Genomic DNA, 18,384 nt, shown 5'->3' with positions numbered 1-18,384 from the left:
CATGTCTCCTCTACTCCTCCCTTATTCTCTGATCATAATGCATACATCTAAACCAGGCAGTATCCTGGTAAATCTCCTATTCTGGATCCAAGGAGACATTGCTTTGTGGATCCAGAACTGTCTTGCCCACAGAAGGCAAAGAGTGGTTGTAGACGGGTCATATTCTGTATGGAGGTTGGTGATGCGTGGTGTGCCTCAGGGATCTGTTCTGGGACGCTTACTCTTTGTGATTTTGATAAATGACCTAGATGAGGAAGTGGGGGGATGGGTTAGTAAGTTTTCTGATGACACAAAGGTTGGGGTTGTTGTGGATAGAGTGGAGGGCTGTCAGAGGTTACAGCGGGACATTGATAGGATGCAAAACTGTGCTGAGAAGTGGCAGATGGAGTTCAACCCAGATAAGTGTGAAGTGACACACACAAAATGCTGGTGGAACGCAGCAGGCCAGGCAGCATCTATAGGAAGAGATGCAGTTGACGTTTCAGGCCGAGGCTCTTCGTCAGGACTAACTGAAAGAAGAGATAGTAAGAGATTCATTTTGGTAGGTCAAATAGGATGGCAGAATATAGTATTAATGGTAAGACTCTTGGCAGTGTGGAGGATCAGAGGGATCTTGGGGTCCGAGTCCATAGGACGCTCAAAGCAGCTGCGCAGGTTGACTCAGTGGTTAAGAAGGCATACGGTGTATTGGACTTCATCAATCATGGAATTGAATTTAGGAGCTGAGAGGTAATGTTGCAGCTATATAAGATCCTGGTCAGACCCCACTTGGAGTGCTGTGCTCAGTTCTGGTCATCTCAGGGAGGATGTGGAAACCATTGAAAGGGTGTAGAGGAGATCTACAAGGATGTTGCCTGGATTGGGGAGCATGCCTTATGAAAACAGGTTGAGTGAACTTGGCCTTTTCTCCTTGGAGCGACGGAGGATGATAGGTGACCTGAGAAGAGGTGTATAAGATGATGAGAGGCATTGATTGTGTGGATAGTCAGAAGCTTTTTTCCAGGGCTGAAATGGCTGCCACAAGAGGGCACAGGTTTAAGGTGCTTGGGAGTAGGTACAGAGGAGATGTCAGGTGTTAGTTTTTTACACAGAGAGTGGTGAGTGCGTGGAATGGGCTGCCGGCAGTGATGGTTGAGGTGGATACGATAGCGGACTTTTGGATAAGTACATGGAGCTTAGAAAAATAGAGGGCTATGGGTAACCCTAGTAATTTCTAAGGTAGGGACATTTTCGGCACAACTTTGTGGGCTGAAGGGTCTGAATTGTGCTGTAGATTTTCTCTGTTTCTATTACTCTTAACATCTCTGGATATAAGGAATCTTTATAGAACATACTTTACTGTGCTCTGCTTGTTAATATCATAACTCCTTCCATGGTTATCTATGAGTATAAGGCAGGCCAACTCGTAAATATTCAAACATTTAGGTTGTGGTTAATGTTTTGTTTTGAGCTTGTTGTATCGTAGAGTTGATTAAAGAGGAAAATTGGGCCTAAAAGCCTGTTCTTTGAGAAGTAATAATATAAAAAAGTTTTTTTTGTACCAAACTGACAGAGCAACCAGTTATAGCTTACTGTTTCATTTCACTTCTAACTAGGAAAATGTGTTCAGTGTGTTCAGCATTCCTGAGGTACCTCATTATCAGAGGAGGTCACTTTGGAATAACTAGCAAGTTGTTCACACAAATCTTATAGTACTACTTTGAAGAAGAACATGGAGTTATTTTAAGTTTCATAAGTAATATTAATCCGAGTCACAATAGAATGGATAATCACCATTATCTCATTGCCGTTTGTGAGACCTTGCTGTACCTGAATTTGCTTTGTATTTCATATGTTACAATGCAAAGATGCTTCATTTTTGTTAAGTGCCTTGAAGCATTCTAAGCAGATGTAACAGCAGTATTTTAATGAATTAATTGCAGAATTTGTTGTGTTAATTATGTAGCTTTATAAAACGATGTCTGATGTTGGGAATTACTCTGCTGTCAATCAAACTGATCACGTAGATTGGTTGTTTGAAAAATCTTAATGCTTTTTGGTCAAATTTAAGTATTTGTCAAAGTTAAGGACGGAATTAAAAGAGCCACTTTTAATTAATTAATTAATTTTTCTCTACACCTTTCTGTTTAAAAAGAGCAAACTTGTTTAAAATTAGAATTTCACCTATATATAATCCACAAGGAATTGTAAATCTGCAAGTAGTTGGTAGTAAAGTGCATTTTAGCCCATTGGTGAAAATGTTAGTTTGCCAGGTAGCTGTCCTTTTGTAAATGCATTCTTGAGATGTGCTCTAGATCACAAACTTGGGTTTCAATTTTGATTAGTCTGAGCATACTCTGCAAGATAGATTTCTTCTGAGAAATTGAGTTGTATTGATTGTTATATTTTACCTTTTGTCGTATTTGTATGAATCCTTTTGCAATCTGCACAAATATCTAAAAGCTTTTTCTTCTGGAGAGGTTCAAGAGAATTTAAAATATATTTATAAGCTGGGCATGATTGAATTTGTCATGGACCGTGACTTATTTGAAGATACACATTTTATGCCCCTGTTAAGACACCTCAAGGGCAGAAGTGTTTCATTGTTTCGACTTTTATGTAGCTTATTTAATTCTGAATCATTGGATGAATTTTTTTAGGTATTTGTTAAAAGGAATTGAACACTTTTCTTAAAGTGATTCTTCCCATTTTGGCTAGGTATGAAATACGCTTTTTACATCTGGGTACTCAAAAGACTATGTAAGATAGAGATGAAAATTTTATTGAAAACTGACTTGCTCACACATTGTAATTGCTTTGTTTACTGATAACTTTGTAATGTTGTATTTGGAAGGAACCAAATTTCCATCATTCCAGTAGAAAAACTCAGCCATACTGAAACCTAGAGAGGGCTTTGTGGTGAAATGCTTTCACTCCATGCAAAAAAAAAGTAGAGCATATTTACATAGTTTTTTTTGATATTTCACTTTGCTGAAGATCTAATCTATTGTACAGGCAATGTTCAGAATGTGACCAAGCAGGGAGTAGTGATCTAGAGGCAGACATCACGATGGAAACTTTACCAGATGGGACCAAGAGATCAAGGAGACAGATTAAGGAGCCTGTCAAATTCACTCCATTGGATATTGTGATTGAACCAAAGAAGATCATGAACAAAAATATGGTAATTTAATCCCCTCTTCCTCTATTCTTGTAATCCATCTTTAAATGCTATACATTATAATTGAGGTTTTGCGATGACATAATGACCAATTCTTTGTAGTGTAATGAAATAAAGTTACCAACATCTGTTGTAATTAGCAAAACTTAGTCCACGCATCTAAAAAAGTACTGTCAGCACCACCTTGCCTCTGTACAGGGTAGGCTGCTGTTCTAAATATTCAACACAGAGTTGATGTGAACTTCAACTTTTGTCACTGTTCTTGGTATAAAGATCACTGAAATTGTTATCCTTGTTGAATGAGATGTAACTGTGTCTTTAAATGAACATTGATGTAATTGTTGCTGAACAACAACTGAATCTAAACAAAATGTATGGAGTACAGTTTTTTGGGGGGATATTCAAACTTTTTTTTAGTTTGCTTTTAAAATATTTACTTTCAATCTTATTTATGCATGTTTTTCACTCACTGAAAAAATGTTTAAAACATTTTTAATTTTGCATCTCAAAATTTATCAGTCTAATTAGCTGACTAGCTAGATCAATCTCATCAATGGAAAAGCAAAATACAGTAGATCCTCTAAATCTGAAATAATAAATAGTGCTGGAAATACTCAAGCAGGTCATGTCTGTAAGGAGTGTAACAGTTAACTATTTCTCTTTCTTTGACTGATTTGCTGATTACATCACTCATGCTGTTGGTCAAGGATTCCTACAGAAGGAATCTGACTAATGTCAGGCAAGAGGGAATCCGATAATGCTTTTGTGGCCGGCAACACTTTCCTGCTGACTGGAAAATCCAGGGCAACTAGCTTATTTAAAAGCTATTAAAAATTTTATTTTTTCTTAAAGAGCTGCTTACTAAATGTTTGCTGTTTGTAGGAGTTATGTATCTTTTTTCTGTCTGCCTGTATTGTGTTTTGTGTTGAGCATGTATTATGGGTAATTTGTCATGGGGGTTCGGGTGTGGTGGAAGCAAATGAGTATAGTTACGTATTCTCACTTTGTCTTAGTATTGTTTAGTTGAGAGGGAGTGAGCTGGGGGAATGATTTTTTTTGTTGACTGCTTATTTATGATCTTTGCTTAATTACGCTAATTTGAACACTACTTATTCTTACTTAGCTATATTACTAATTTAGTGTTAGTTTTTATCACTATATGATCATTCGTCTTTGCTGGTTTCGTAATAAAGGATCGAATGTTCATATTTTCGACTTGGAACTCAGTTATTTGGAAGCATGTCATACAGTGTCAACTCCGATACGCAATCTCTCAGCGGTTTTGGTTTGTTTTCAAGTAACTGCTATATTTTGTCAACAAAGCAAGTTATTCTAACCGAACAGAAGTCTATGGCAAAGGATTGCCTTGGACCTTTTGGCAAAACTGGACAGTTACAGCTTGATTTTATTGATTTATGCTGTGTGTTTGTGGTTTGAACTCAGTTTCGAATAGTCATTGCTACCTGGCCATTGTGGACCATTGCTTGGTTGCATGGTGTTTGCCTGAGGGTTTATCGCTTTGTTTTATTGAAATGCTGAAATATTCTTCCTGTTGATGACATTTAACTTGAACACGTTGTTTGGTCTGGTTTAAGTGCTGTGGATGCGCGGATGGTTTGTTTGTTGCCTACATTTGTTGAACAGAATATTGCCAATGCATTTGTGAACGTGCTGCAAATTAACAGAGTTAATTGGAAATTGCACAATAAAGAGAAAGTAACTTGAGTGAATCGAAGCATGGAACTGACGCCAGCGACCCTGAAGTCAGCACTTGCAAAAAGAAAATTAAACATACTGTGAAAGCTTTAGCAGGTAGAATTGAAAATCTTCAAAAGAAGGATAAAACAAATGTGAACAAAATTAAAGGTTTAATACCATCAATTAAGGTTCTTATAGAAAATAAGAAAAATGCCTTACAAGTGCAATCTCGAGGACTTGTCTAATTGCTGTGAAGCTGTTGCTAAGCAACATCACATGCTAATCTTATTACTTCCCAAGGATGAAGGGAGAAAACAGAGTGAATGTTTTTTCAAACATTAATAGGTATAGTAGTGCACTCATACAGGATGTGAAACAATGGTTGACCCAAACATGTTACATTGAAGATCATGTTGCTGAAATGAGTGAATGTGTCTCATCTTCTATCAGACAATGTTTCTCAAATTCTCAGGCATGTTTTGACTATGCATATAGCAGCTGACCCATAAAATGATGTAAAGCCGAATGATAGTGTGTCAAATGTCAGCGCCTGAAGTTCTGGTGCAGGAAGAAAATTCTCTGTATCTACTACCTCCTTTGCATGCATTAAAACAGGCTGATTTAGCTGCATTAATGGCTCATCGACAATTATTGAAGGACAAGCATGTGCTGGAGGACCAAGAGGAACAGTCAGTTATGGAGAAGGAAGGAACAGCCTACATTGGAAGCAGAAATTGCTGCATATATGGCTAAAGTTAATATGCTAAGGAGTTCAAGTGTGGCGAGTGCTAAAAGTGCCCCAGCAGGACTGTCCTGTGGTGTGAATTCCTATAGTTAAAAAGCACAGAGAGAAACAAAAATACCCAGTGTCAGCATTGATTCATTTGTTCTTCAAGTGTCTGTAAATCATGAACAAGATCCCCAAGAGGTAGTCCAGGGTGTTTACTCTCAGACTGTGTTAATGAGGCACTCTGAAACTATGTCATATTCAACAGCTCAAAGGGCACAAGGGAATATTCATTTACAGTATGGAAACACAGATGTTAGAGGTCAAAACAGTATTATTGATATTATGAAGAAGCAAAATGACATAACAACTTTATTGGCGCAGCAACAATGTATTTCATCTTTGCCAAAAAGAGAGATTCAAATCTTCATTGGTGATCCATTGCAGTATCATGCATTCATGAAGACTTTTGAAAGTAGTGTTAAAGGCAAGGCTGACAGTTAAAGTGACTACCTCTGTTTCCTTGAACAGTACACTAGGGGCTGCCCTACAGAACTTGTCAGAAGTTGCCAGCATGTGGACCCAAAGAAAGGCTATGTAAAGGGTAAAGCTTTACTACAAGAACACTTTGGTATTGAACAGAAAATTGCACCCTCCTACATACAAATGGCTCTTTCTTGGGTACCTATCAAATCTGAAGACGTGGAAGCTCTTCAGGACTATAGTCTTTTTCTTTGAGGCTGTTGCAATGCCATGGAAGAAGTGCCGCAGAAGTGCCAGTTGGACATGCCTGGTAACATGTCAATTGTCATAAAGAAATTGCTCTTTATGCTTAGGGATAAATAGAAAACAGTGGTATGTGAACTGCAAGAAAGGCACAGCCATAAAACTACTTTAGCTGACATTGTTGATTTTATTGTAAGACTTGGTGTACTTGGATTTTCAGAAGACCTTTGACAAGGTGCCGCGCTTGAGGCTGCTCAGCAAGATAAGAGTCCATGGAATTACAGGGAAGTTACTAGTATAGGTGGAGCATTGGCTGATCAGCAGAAATCAGAGAGTGTGAATAAAGGGATCCTATTCTGGCTGGCTGCCGGTTACCAGTGGAGTTTCACACGCCTGAGTATTGGGACCACTGCTTTTTACGATGTACGTCAGTGATTTGGACTATGGGATTAGTGAACTTGTGGCTAAATTTGCCGATGATACAAAGATAGGTGGAGGAGCGGGTAGTGTTGAGGAAACAGAGCCTGCAGAGACACTTGAAGGAATGGGCAAAGAGGTGGCAAATGAAATACAATGTTGGAAAGTGCATGGTCATGCACTTTGGTGGAAGAAATAAATGGACAGACTATTATTTAGATGGGGAGAGAATTCAAAATGCAGAGATGCAAAGGGACTTGGGAGTCCTTGTGCAGGATACCCTAAAGGTTAACCTCCAGGTTGAGTGGGTTGTGAAGAAGGTGAATGCAATGTTGGCATTCATTTCTAGAGGTATAGAATATAAGAGCAGGGATGTGATGTTGAGGCTCTATTTGGCACTTCTGAGACCACACTTGGAGTATTGTGTACAGTTTTGAGCTCCTTATATTAGAAAGGATATACTGACATTGGAGAGGGTTCAGAGAAGATTCATGAGAATGATTCCAGGAATCAAAGGGTTATTGTATGAGGAACATCTGGAAGATCCTGGGCTGTATTCCCTGGAGTTCAGGAGAATGAGGGGGGTTCTCATAGAAACATTCGGAATGTTAAGAGGTCTGAACAGATTAGATATAGCAAAGTTATTTCCCATGGTAGGGGATCTGGCACAAGATGGCATGACTTCAGGATTGAAGGACATCCATTTAGAACAGAGGTGCAGGGAAATTACTTTAGCCAGAGAGTGATATATCTGTGGAATTTGTTGCCACGAGTGTCTGTGGAGGCCAAGTCATTAGGTTGTTGATCAGCCATGACATCAAAGGGTATGGGGAGAAGGCAGGAGATTTGGGATGACTGAAAGAATTCGATCAGCCCATGATTAATGGCGGAGCAGACTTGATGGGCCAAATGGCTTACTTGTGCTCCTATACCTTATAGTCTTATACCATCTTCTTATACCTTCGATGGAGAGAGTATTGAGTTTGCAATGGTGCATTCACCATTCACCATCAGTCGGATACTTTCAAGTTTAAGGTGACGATCCAAGATAGACCATTCTTTGGAAGGGGTCCTCTCCACAGTTACAGTAATTCCATGTATGATCCTTTAGGAATCTTGTGTCCAGTGGTGCTATCTGCTAAACAGATCCTACAAGATCTATGTAAGAATGGGTGGCTGGGATGATACTATAACAGGTGCAGTCCATCACTTTTTGTTTTGGACCGTTTTGAGGAGGACAGTGGCCTGGATCCTTAGATTTAAGAACCTGTACTTGTTTCTTAGTAAGAAGAGGAAGCAATTGAACATTGATCTTGCTCAATCTGACTTGATTGTAGAAAAAGGATATTCTTTGGAGGGAGAGATTAAGAAAGCCAAATGCTAGATCAACTGAGAACGTCTCTTGATGGAAGAGCTCAGAAAGGCTGAAATGGAGATCATTGAATTTTGCTAAAGAAAAAGATTTCCAAATGAATTCTCAAGTTTGCAAAGGGGAGACATTATGAAAATGAACAACCATATTTTCAAGCTCAATCCAGTGCTTGATGGTGTCTTGAGAGTTGGTGAATGACATGTTTGGGCATCCGTGCTTGAGGCGTCTAAACATCCTGTTATAGTGACAAAGGATCTTCATGTTAACCAAGTTCTGCCAAAAATTCCTGGTGCTAGTACATCTATGAGACGAATGCTGTCTAAGTGTGTTGTTTGTTAGCAGTTGCACACAGCTTCAGGATGCCAGCACATGGCAGATCTATCTCTGGACAGGGCTCTCCAGGTGAACCTCTGTTTACATACGTAGGAGTGGACTATTTTGGACCTTTTTGATGTGAAGAACAGGAGTACAGTGAAGAGGTATGGGGTCATATTTACCTGTCTGTCTATATGAAGCAGGTCCAATACATGTCAAACTTGTTTTGGAAATGGTGGGTGAAGGAGTATTTACTACAGCGCCTTGAAACTCATGGATCATGGTAAGAGTCATTCAAGTATTCCAGACAGAAGAGGATTTGTGCATCAAGTAGCATCAGGATCAGGATCAGCGGGCTGGACGGGCCTATAACCAAAATCTGTCTTCTACAATGATGCAGTGTTTTGAGGAGATACAGCTCTAGAAGCTTCATAAATTTGACTTGACAGGGAGTGGTGGTAAAGATCATGCTGTATTGGGCTGAGTGCTGGAAACCTCCAGCTTAAATAACTGTTGCATGACTTGACTGGAAGAAGATAGAGAACATTTGCATAAATGTTAAGATGTTTATCCTTGAAGATTTCATGTCTCCTCTTTTAGTAACATGTAGTTGTAATCATTATAGTGTCTGTCTATATTGTATTTTGTGTTGTGCATTTATTATAGGCAATTTGTCCTGTGGGTTGGGGCATGGTAGAAGCAGGTGTGTATAGTTACGTATTCTCACTTTAACTTAGTTTAGCTGAGGGGGAGTGAGCTGGTGGAATAATATTTTTTTTTGTTGACCACTTATTTGCGATCTTCACAATTACGGTACTTTGGATGTTAATTTAGTTTCATTAGTTTTGCTCACTATAAAACCTTCCATCTTTGCTGGTCTTGTAATAAAGGATCGAACATACTTTTTTTCCCGACTTGGAACTCAGTTAAAAGGCACTGTTAAAAGGCATTTGCTAAATCTTAAGATACCAACGATGAGTTTTCAATGTACTTTTGATGTAGCTTTTAGTTTCCTGTTGAATTGTAATGCACACAACTGAATTTCACAGAAGAAATTTGGATTTTTTTTCTCTGTCTTAAAAGAAGGACACTTGGACATATGAGAGGATTGCAATGTCCTCTGCATAGATCAGAGGAGAAATGTCATTTATTTTCATTGATCATCCATAGGACTTGGGTATCATAAGCAAGATCAACATTCATGGAATATTCCTACTTTATCTGCTACAATCTATACTGTACCTAATACACAAAACTATTAGGTAAGGAATTAAAGAATTTTGCAGTGTCACTAAAGGAGCAATGATGCAAGCAGAACTGTAAAGGCAAGTTCTGGAAGGGCTGAATATTTTGTCTTTGTCCAATGGATAGAGGTCACAATTTGTGTAAATTCCAGATTTTGTAGATTGTAGATGTTGCCAGCATAGTATACAATGGAGAATGAAGGAATGAGGCATTGGGATCCTAAACAAGCATGCTGTTTTGTTCTTGGAGCTTCATTCTTCCTTTCTTGTGAGGATTATCCTTTCACCCTTCTTATTTGTCCCTTGTTGGTAGTAGAAGGGACTTTATGAATGAGGAGTGAATTGCTTTTTTTGATTAAGCAGTTTGTGACTCGTATCTGATCATTGCTGGTCAACAGAGCTTTGATACTGAAGGATTTTAATGAATTTCATGGAAAAGTGCTGAAATTCTCTTGCTGGAGATAAATATTGGCTGGCTGTGCAGCAAATACTTAAGGTTTTAAGCTGAAATACTTTCAGTGATTACTTCATGCAGGCAAGATATGATTACTTCATTGTCTGAGAACTTGTTAACGGAACTGAAAAAATACATTCTTTAACTGGCAAATCTGCTACTGAATGTATTATGGAGGTACTCTATGATGAAGCATCTTTGGATGTTTTAGTCTAGTAATCTGATTTTAAGAAACCTTGCAGTGAAGTCTAGGTTCTGAGATAATAGTTTTCCCTTTCATTCTCACGGGCAGCAAATTTGTCAACCATTGCCTTGTTAGTAAGTTCAGTTACTTTCACCTGACCTGCAGAACACAGCTTCTATCTCCATACTAGCATTAAGGCTATGATGACATCTGGAGCCATGTTGTCAAGATGACACCTAAACTGGAAAATTGGGTTATTAATGAAATTATTACTCGTACAAGGGACCATGGGTTTTAAAAAGAAAAGTACATTTTTTTTCACTTTTTTCTGATAATTAAATCATTGAAATTTTGCCAATATAAAATTAGGCCTTTAACCTTAAACATTTGGATTGAGATGTGGCTGGTAAGTGAATATTTGAGCAGATTGACCATTACATAATCTGGAATTCCATTTGCGTCCTGATGAAGGGTCGTGGCTCAAAACCTCAAATGTTTATTCCTTTTCATATATGCTGTCTGACCTGCTGAGTTTCTCCAGCATTTTCTATGTGTTACATATAGTTCTTGAATCTGAATTTGTACTGTTAAGTCAAAGTCATTGCAGTATTAACATTTTTACAAGTTTTACTGTAATGTAGCTATTAGTGTTTTGTGATTGGCTTTGTGATTTATTCAAGAAATGTGATTAAAGCTAAAGAGTAAAGGCATCCGTTAGTCTTGTGAGACCATGGATCTGCGCCTGGAAAGTCTTCACTCTCCAGGGCACAGGCCTGGGCAAGGTTGTATGGAAGACCAGCAGTTGCCCATGCTGCAAGTCTTCCCTCTCCATGACACCAATGTTGTCCAAGGGAAGGGCATCAGGACCCATACAGCTTGACACCAGTGTCATCGCAGAGCATTGTGTGTGATTAAGTGCCTTGCTCAAGGACACAACACGTTGCCTTGGCTGGGGCTTGAACTCACAACCTTCAGGTCGCTAGGCCAATGCCTTAACCACTTGGCCACGTGCCCACACAAAGCTAAAGAGTGCATGTTGAAAATTAAATCCGAAGAAGTTAAATAGAATAGTGGTGGCAGGGCAGGCGATGTGTTGTAACTGATACATGTGGAAACTGATGGATCCTGTTATACTACATGCAATCATACCTATCAAGTATTGACTTCTCAAGTAACCTCAGCTCAGAGTTGAGGATCTGCAGTCTGAACCTTAGGGAAGTGGAAGAACACTGTTCTAGGAGGCAGTAACACTCTTAATTAATCTTGAATTTAGTCACTGGTCAGGTTGTGGCTGGAAAAAGGCAGTTAAAGGGATCTGTGCCAAAACTGAAGGAGCTTCAGTCCTTGCCCTTTCTAATTAGTCTAGGTTCGTGCACTCTGTGTAACTGAAGATGGAGGCAGCAGAGAGGATTAGTAAACTATATCTGGAGCATCATGTCATGGCTGACCATTGGAATTGAGGATAGTAGGTGAAATATAATAATCATAGTGGATAGCATTGTTAAGACCAATCAACACTGTTCTCTGCACTAAATATAGAGTTCTGAATGATTTTGGGAGAAAGAGGCTGGTGGTTTTACTGAGGAGTTATGTTAGAATTGGGCAAAATTGAAAAGCAGAAGCAGAAAGATAGTAATCTCTAGATTATTACTTAAGCCATATGCAAACTGGCAGAGAATAAGTAGAGAAGAGTAAATGCATAACTTGAAGATTGTTGTGGGAGAAATGAACTCAGATTCATGGAATCTGAATTAAATTCTGTCACTACTCCAGAAGTGGGGGAAAAGGAGAAGAGAGAGCAGTTGGAGTCATAGAGTAATATAGCACAGAAATGGGCCATTCTGCCTAACTTGTCTATGTTGTACAAGATGTCCATTTAAGCTAGTCCAATTTGCCTGCATTTAGCTCATATCTTTTCCAAACCTTTCCTATCCTTGTGTCTGTCTTCCCAGTGAAGTTCCTTTGGGATGTACAATCCCAGCAAGTTGAATAACTGGATTCAAAGGCATCTTTAAACTTGGAGGGTGGTGATGGGAATAGTTCAGTTGATGTAAAGTTTAACAAATTGAAAAGAATGTGGTGATATGGGTTTATGAAGTGGTGAAAGAAAAACAAACTGAAAAGTAGTGAGGAGAGGGAAATGAGCGAAGTATGCAGTAGAAACTAGAATCTGTTCAGTAACAAGAAACTATATTTGAATGCATATTGCATTTGTAACAAATAAAAAATGAGTTGGTGACAAAAGTAGAAATAAATGGGTTTGATTTAGATGACCAATACTGAGAGCTTAATAAACAAAAATAAAGGAAGTGAGTTTACATTATTAATCAGTATGATGGTGAATAATGGTACAGGTAAATTGTGACCTGGCCTTGGTTTATGTGGAAATAATGAATGCTGGTGAAGGAAAGAAATTACTGCTGGAAGTGATCATTAGGAATTTGAGGAGATTTGGTTTGTCACCTAAAACACTAGAAAACTTCTACAGATGTACAGTGGAGAGCATTCTGATAGGCTGCATCACTGTCTCATAGGCGGTGGGGGGCTACTGCACAGGTTTGAAGTATGTTTCAGAAAGTGGTAAAGTTAGTCAGCTCCATCATGGGTACTAGCCTCCATAGTATGCAAAGCATCTTCAAAGAGCAATACCTCAGGAAGGCAGTATTCATCATTAAGGAATTAAGGACTCCCAGTACCCAGGACATGCCCTCTTCTCATTGTTACTGTCAGAAAGGGGGTACAGAAGCCTGAAAGCGCACACTCAGTGACTCAGGAACAGCTTCTTCCCCTGTGCCATCTGATTTCTAAATGGACACTGAGCCCATGAACACTACCTCACCAGTTTTTGTATTTATTTCTGTTTTTTGCACTAGTTATTTTAACTTAACTATTTAATATACATATAATTACTGTAATTCAGTTTTCTTTTCTATATTTATTGTGTATTGCATTGTACTGCTGCTGCAAAGTTAACAAATTTCACATCATGTGCTGGTGATATTAAACCTGGTTCTGATTCTACAAGCCATCATGGAAAGGCAAGGTGTAAATGGGGAAATATCCAAGCAAGGAACTGCAATTATGAGTACTTTTAATTTATATGTTAATTAGACTATTTAAGCTGGAAAGGGTACTGTGGGAGGTGTATTTCTCTAATGCACTGGGCTGTATTCTGTGGAATAGTCTGTTTTAGTGATACAGGATTATTATGAGTTCTTATAGTTAAGGACCTTCTAGCAAATAGTGAATGTAACCTGATGGAATTCCAGCTAAGAGTTTGAGGACCAACAGCTTTGGTCTATAATCAGTGCCCCCAATTTACATATGTAGTTAGAATTGTTTACAGGTGACTTGGAAAATTGGACAAAGGAAAGGTTGATAGATGAGTAGTGGCTGAAATTCAAGCAAATATTTCATGATGCTCAGCAGAAATTTATCCCAATCAGAATGACCAACTCAAAGAGCAAGATGGCTATTAAAGGAAGGTTTCCCTCCCTTTTTTTAATGCCATGGACCCCCTAATATTAATGAAGGGGTTCGTGACCTCAGGTTGGGAACCCCTGAGGTGGAGGATAGTGTTCAGTCAAAAACTAAAACATGTAAAATGGCAAGAATTAGTGGTCGAGCAGTGGGCTTGGAATTTTTAAGGAACTGGCAATAGAGGACTGAGATGCTAATAAGGATTGAGAATAAAAAAGATACGTAATATCAAAACAAAGGAATGACAGATAATTTAAGGCGATACTATTCATCAATCTTCATAATGGACAACCTAACAAACATCCCAAAGGTAAAAATGGACCAACTTCCAATAGAAGGACTTCTAACAATGCTTAACATAAAGGTCAAAATATTGGAAAGATGAAACATAGACAGGTTATCAGAATATGATGACCTGCAAGCTAAGAGGACTAGATCAAAGTTCAAAGTACATTTATTATTGAAGTATGTATACATTATTCAATCTTGAGATTTGTCTCCTAACAAGCAGCCATGGAACAAAAAAACCCGAAAGAACCCATATAAAAAAAACATCGAACACATATTGTGTAGAGAGAAAAAAATTATACATATTTAATAAAATAAACCATAAATATATTGAAAAATCCTTAAGAAAAAAGAGCACCAAACACCCAATGTGCAGAGAGAAAAGAAACCACAAGCAAATAGCGTTCTGAACTGAAATCTGCAAGAGAGTCCAGTAGTTCAGCATTGTTAAGTGCAGCAGAGTGATCTGATCTGGCCTGTTCCTTGCCTTGGGCCCTGACATTCTGTCCTTTTCAATCTGGCCCAGGGTGTAAATCAACATCCGGATATTGAGTTCATTCGCCTCCATATGATCTGGGGCCTGGACCTTAATTTGGTCAGTACCTGAGCTTTCTAATTCTGCACACCGCTTAAATCTCTATCCAAATATCAAGTTGAATTGAATCATTACACACTAGGGCCTGTACCTCACTGCCTCAATTCAGCCTGTAACTGACCTTTCTGATTTGGCGCGCCACTTAAATTTCCACCCAAACATAAGAGTTCAGTCAAATTGGGTACACTCTGTTACCCGAACCTCACCGCCTAAATTCAGCCTTGGTCGTGTCGTTTAAATTGATTGAACCTCAGGTCTTCCTTACCATGGTTCTGTCATGTTGAATTGTCTTCAAGTCCAAAGGGAAGTTATAGACTATTACTTGCGATGATCATTTGCCAGAAAATGTGTGATTAACAAAGTATATAGTTGTTTTCCTTGTTTCGTTAGCCATCAACCAGCAGTAGCTGAAGTTCACCAGCGCCATCTTAAATTGGAAGTTTAATGATGTTGGGATGTTACTATATCCCGTTGGTTGAGACACAAGGTAAGGGATAATTATTTAAAACTGAGGTCATGCAAATTTCTTCTTACAGAAGGTGTTGAATCAAATAGAGGGTTGTGGAGGCTAGAGGTTTGCAAAAAGGAGATAGATTTTTTTTTGAAAAGAATTGAGAACTGTGATTGAGCACGGAATTGAAGTTGAAGCAAATCAATCACAATTGTTTTGAATTGGAGGATATGCTTAAAGGGCTAGATATTTGACTCCCACTCCTATTTTCTTGTGCATAATTAGAACGTTCACTTGTTCAGGAAGTTCATTACTCATTTCGAATTGTGTGAAATTTACTACAGGTATAGTTGACTTGACCAGCAAATCTCCTATTGATGCAATCCTGCTCAATGATCAAGTTGTTGATTAAAGAATCTCATCCTAAACATTTGGCAGTCTACAAGTGTCGCTTTTGTATGATTTTCAGAGCACATTAATATCTTATATATAGATAACTGCTTGCATTGATCATAATTGTAGCATTATTTTAGGATTTTTTTTTGTTTGGGTAGATGTTCCATTTAAAAAGTCATCAGTTCTGTTTGTAACTGGGTGGAAATGTGGGATACACTCATTCAGGTTGGGATCCCAAAAATTCATTCATTTGATTACTGATAAAGTATACCATTTCTCCCTTTTGACTGCTCACGTGTCTAATAAGAGTTTGCATACTCCTGTGGATAGATAGAACAGCTGCAGACAGAATGGCAGGTATGAATTTATCTTGTTTTTTAAATTTTGAATTGGCAAGTTAAATAATTGTTTTGAATTGTTTTAATTTTTCAAATAATACTTTTAATATTTATTTGTTACTGCAGGTGAATGTCACAGGCATTCACAAATATTAAATCTTACTGACATCTTTGACAGATGATTCAGCTTCATGGCACGGCCTTATTATTTGTTAAGAAATTCTGGGGAGCAAAGAGTGTCACTTATTGTCAGAGATTCTGTAATATGCTATGCCTTGCTGAGAACTGACTATCCAGCAAGAAACTAAATCTATGAGCCTGGCTAGGTAAAAGTGGGCTTCAGGCAGTTGATCAGCTCATCATTTCAGCAGAAGATCTATGCCATTGATTTAACCTGAAAATATTGACTATATGGTATCTATGCAGGTAACTTGTGAAGCCATTATTTGTTTTTCATAATGGCAGAATAAATACTCCCATTATATTCTGGGATGTCGTTGGTGATGGGGATAATTTTCCAGAAGAATCACCACCTGGTAGAAACTATTCCAAAACATTCCTCTACCTGAAATATTCACATCCATTTACCTGATAGTTTCTTTATTGCATTGAAAGATAAGTATCAGATCCTGCAGCACTCTTAATATTCACAAATCTAGTACAATTTGGAACCTCTATTTAGGTTTTGAGATGTTGGGATATTGAACAACTATTCTTCTGCTATCACCCCCCCCCACCCATTTTTCCCTTTTTGTAGTTACATTTGCTAATAATTGATAGTAGCTGTTCAGAATCAAAGCCGTGGTGGAATTTTAAAAGCAACATATTTGCTATTCCCCACTCATCTCATGTAAAATCCCAGACTGTTTAACCAGGTCCAGAGGACATGTTGCATGATTCTATGCTTATTGTCTTCATAGCTAGAAAATCATCAATGGCTTCTCTATTATTGATCCTGAAAACCACAAATTTCCTCAAATTAAATATCGACCACGTAAAAGCTAATCATATCTGCCCCTGTGCTGGGGAGAGTTGCTGAGTTAATGATCAGAGGATCAAGTTTTTGTTCCTTGACCATTATTAGCAACCTTAATGTCATACTTGACTTCAGCTGAATTTATGGCACCTTATCCATATCATGTCTAAGGTTGTCTTTTTAAAAAAAAAATGCACTTCAGTATTTGCTCAGCTCAGCTGCCACTTAGTTCTAGTTAAATAATACCTTAATTTTAAAAGTTCTAATCTTTTTTTGCAGCTCCTTTTCTGTAATCTCCAGCCCAAATACCTTTGAAGTCTGCACTCTTCCACTTCTAGAATTCATCTGCTGCAACATTAGAAGGTCGTTCCTTCAGTTGCTAAGCTCCTAAACTCTGGAATTCCCTCCCAATGCCCCTTGGCCTCAGTACCTCTGTTTCTGTCTTTTTCACAAGCTTTTTAAACCTACTCTTTTGGCCACAGCTTTTCTTATGTGACAGAGTATCTTTGTTTTATTTAATAATGCTTCTGTGAAACATTTTGGGACATTGATGTTAAAGATACCCTATAATTGGGGATAATTGTTGCTTTTAATCTTATTAATCTTTCCTCTTTCTTTATGAAGCATCTCACATTAATTTAATTTTTGGTTGCCATTGCTTTTACTATTTTTGATTCTTTGTTTCTTCTGCTGTAATGGAGGACTTTGATTCTAACAAATCTGATTGTAAAGAAATCTCGTTTATACTCTTCTCTATTTTTGTGATTCATTTGCATTGTACCCCAACAATGGGATTGGCACTGTATCCAATTTGCTGTGTTAGGGTATATGGATAAACAGATGGCAACAACAAAAAACATAACCTTTATTGCATTTGCAGATGCAAACCATTAAAAATAACATACAAGTTGTGTAAGTGTTGCATTATTTCAAAAACTAGAACAGAACCTAGTTTTGAAAATCTTTGATGATGAAGGTACTTGGCTTTCCTGTAGATCATAATGATCAGATTAAAGCAGTGTAAGTAGAGGGTTAAAAGAATTTCAGATGCTTATCAAAATTATACAGAATGAATTTGAACAATACAATCTACTTTACACTTTGAGCACTGCAGTGTTGAAATTGTTATTTGTATTTCAGTTTCAAAGCAACACACACAAAATGCTGGAGGAATTCAGCAGGGCGGGCAGCATCTATGAAAAAGAATAAACAGGTGACGTTTCGGGCCGAGATCCTTCAGGACTGGAAAGAAAGAAAAGTCAGACTAACAAAGTGGAGGGAAGGGAGGAAGAAGTACAAGGTAGTAGGTCATAGGTGAGACCGGGGGAAGGGGGTGAAGTAAAGAGCGGGGATGTTGATTGGTGAAAGGGTTAAAGGGCTGCAGAAGGGGGGAAATTGGAGAGATAGAACACTCTGTGGGGGGGAAGGGAAGGAGACGGAGCACCTGAGGGAATTGATGGGCAGGTAAGGAGATGAGGTGAAAGAGGGGAACAGGAATAGGGACTAGTCAAGGGGGTGTAATTACTGGAAATTAGAGAAATTAGTGTTCATGCTATCAGGCTA

The 18,384-nt window shown here is 38.3% G+C and overlaps 1 protein-coding gene across 7 annotated transcripts in view; it reads left to right on the top strand.

Annotated features, from left to right (window-relative positions):
• phf14 (PHD finger protein 14) overlaps positions 1 to 18,384 on the top strand; it is a 279,390-nt gene that overhangs the window by 127,308 nt on the left and 133,698 nt on the right. For all 7 annotated transcript variants that reach the window (XM_063043787.1, XM_063043793.1, XM_063043790.1 and 4 more), the window contains exon 14: positions 2,995 to 3,163. In XM_063043787.1, coding sequence (XP_062899857.1) covers positions 2,995 to 3,163 — 169 coding nt within the window. The remainder of the gene's footprint in view (positions 1 to 2,994; positions 3,164 to 18,384) is intronic.

Source organism: Mobula hypostoma, chromosome 3 (genome assembly GCF_963921235.1).
Source record: "Mobula hypostoma chromosome 3, sMobHyp1.1, whole genome shotgun sequence".
Lineage (NCBI taxonomy): Eukaryota > Metazoa > Chordata > Chondrichthyes > Myliobatiformes > Myliobatidae > Mobula > Mobula hypostoma.
The sequence above is the reverse complement of the archived record's forward strand: the minus strand, read 5'-3'. Positions and strand labels throughout refer to the sequence as shown.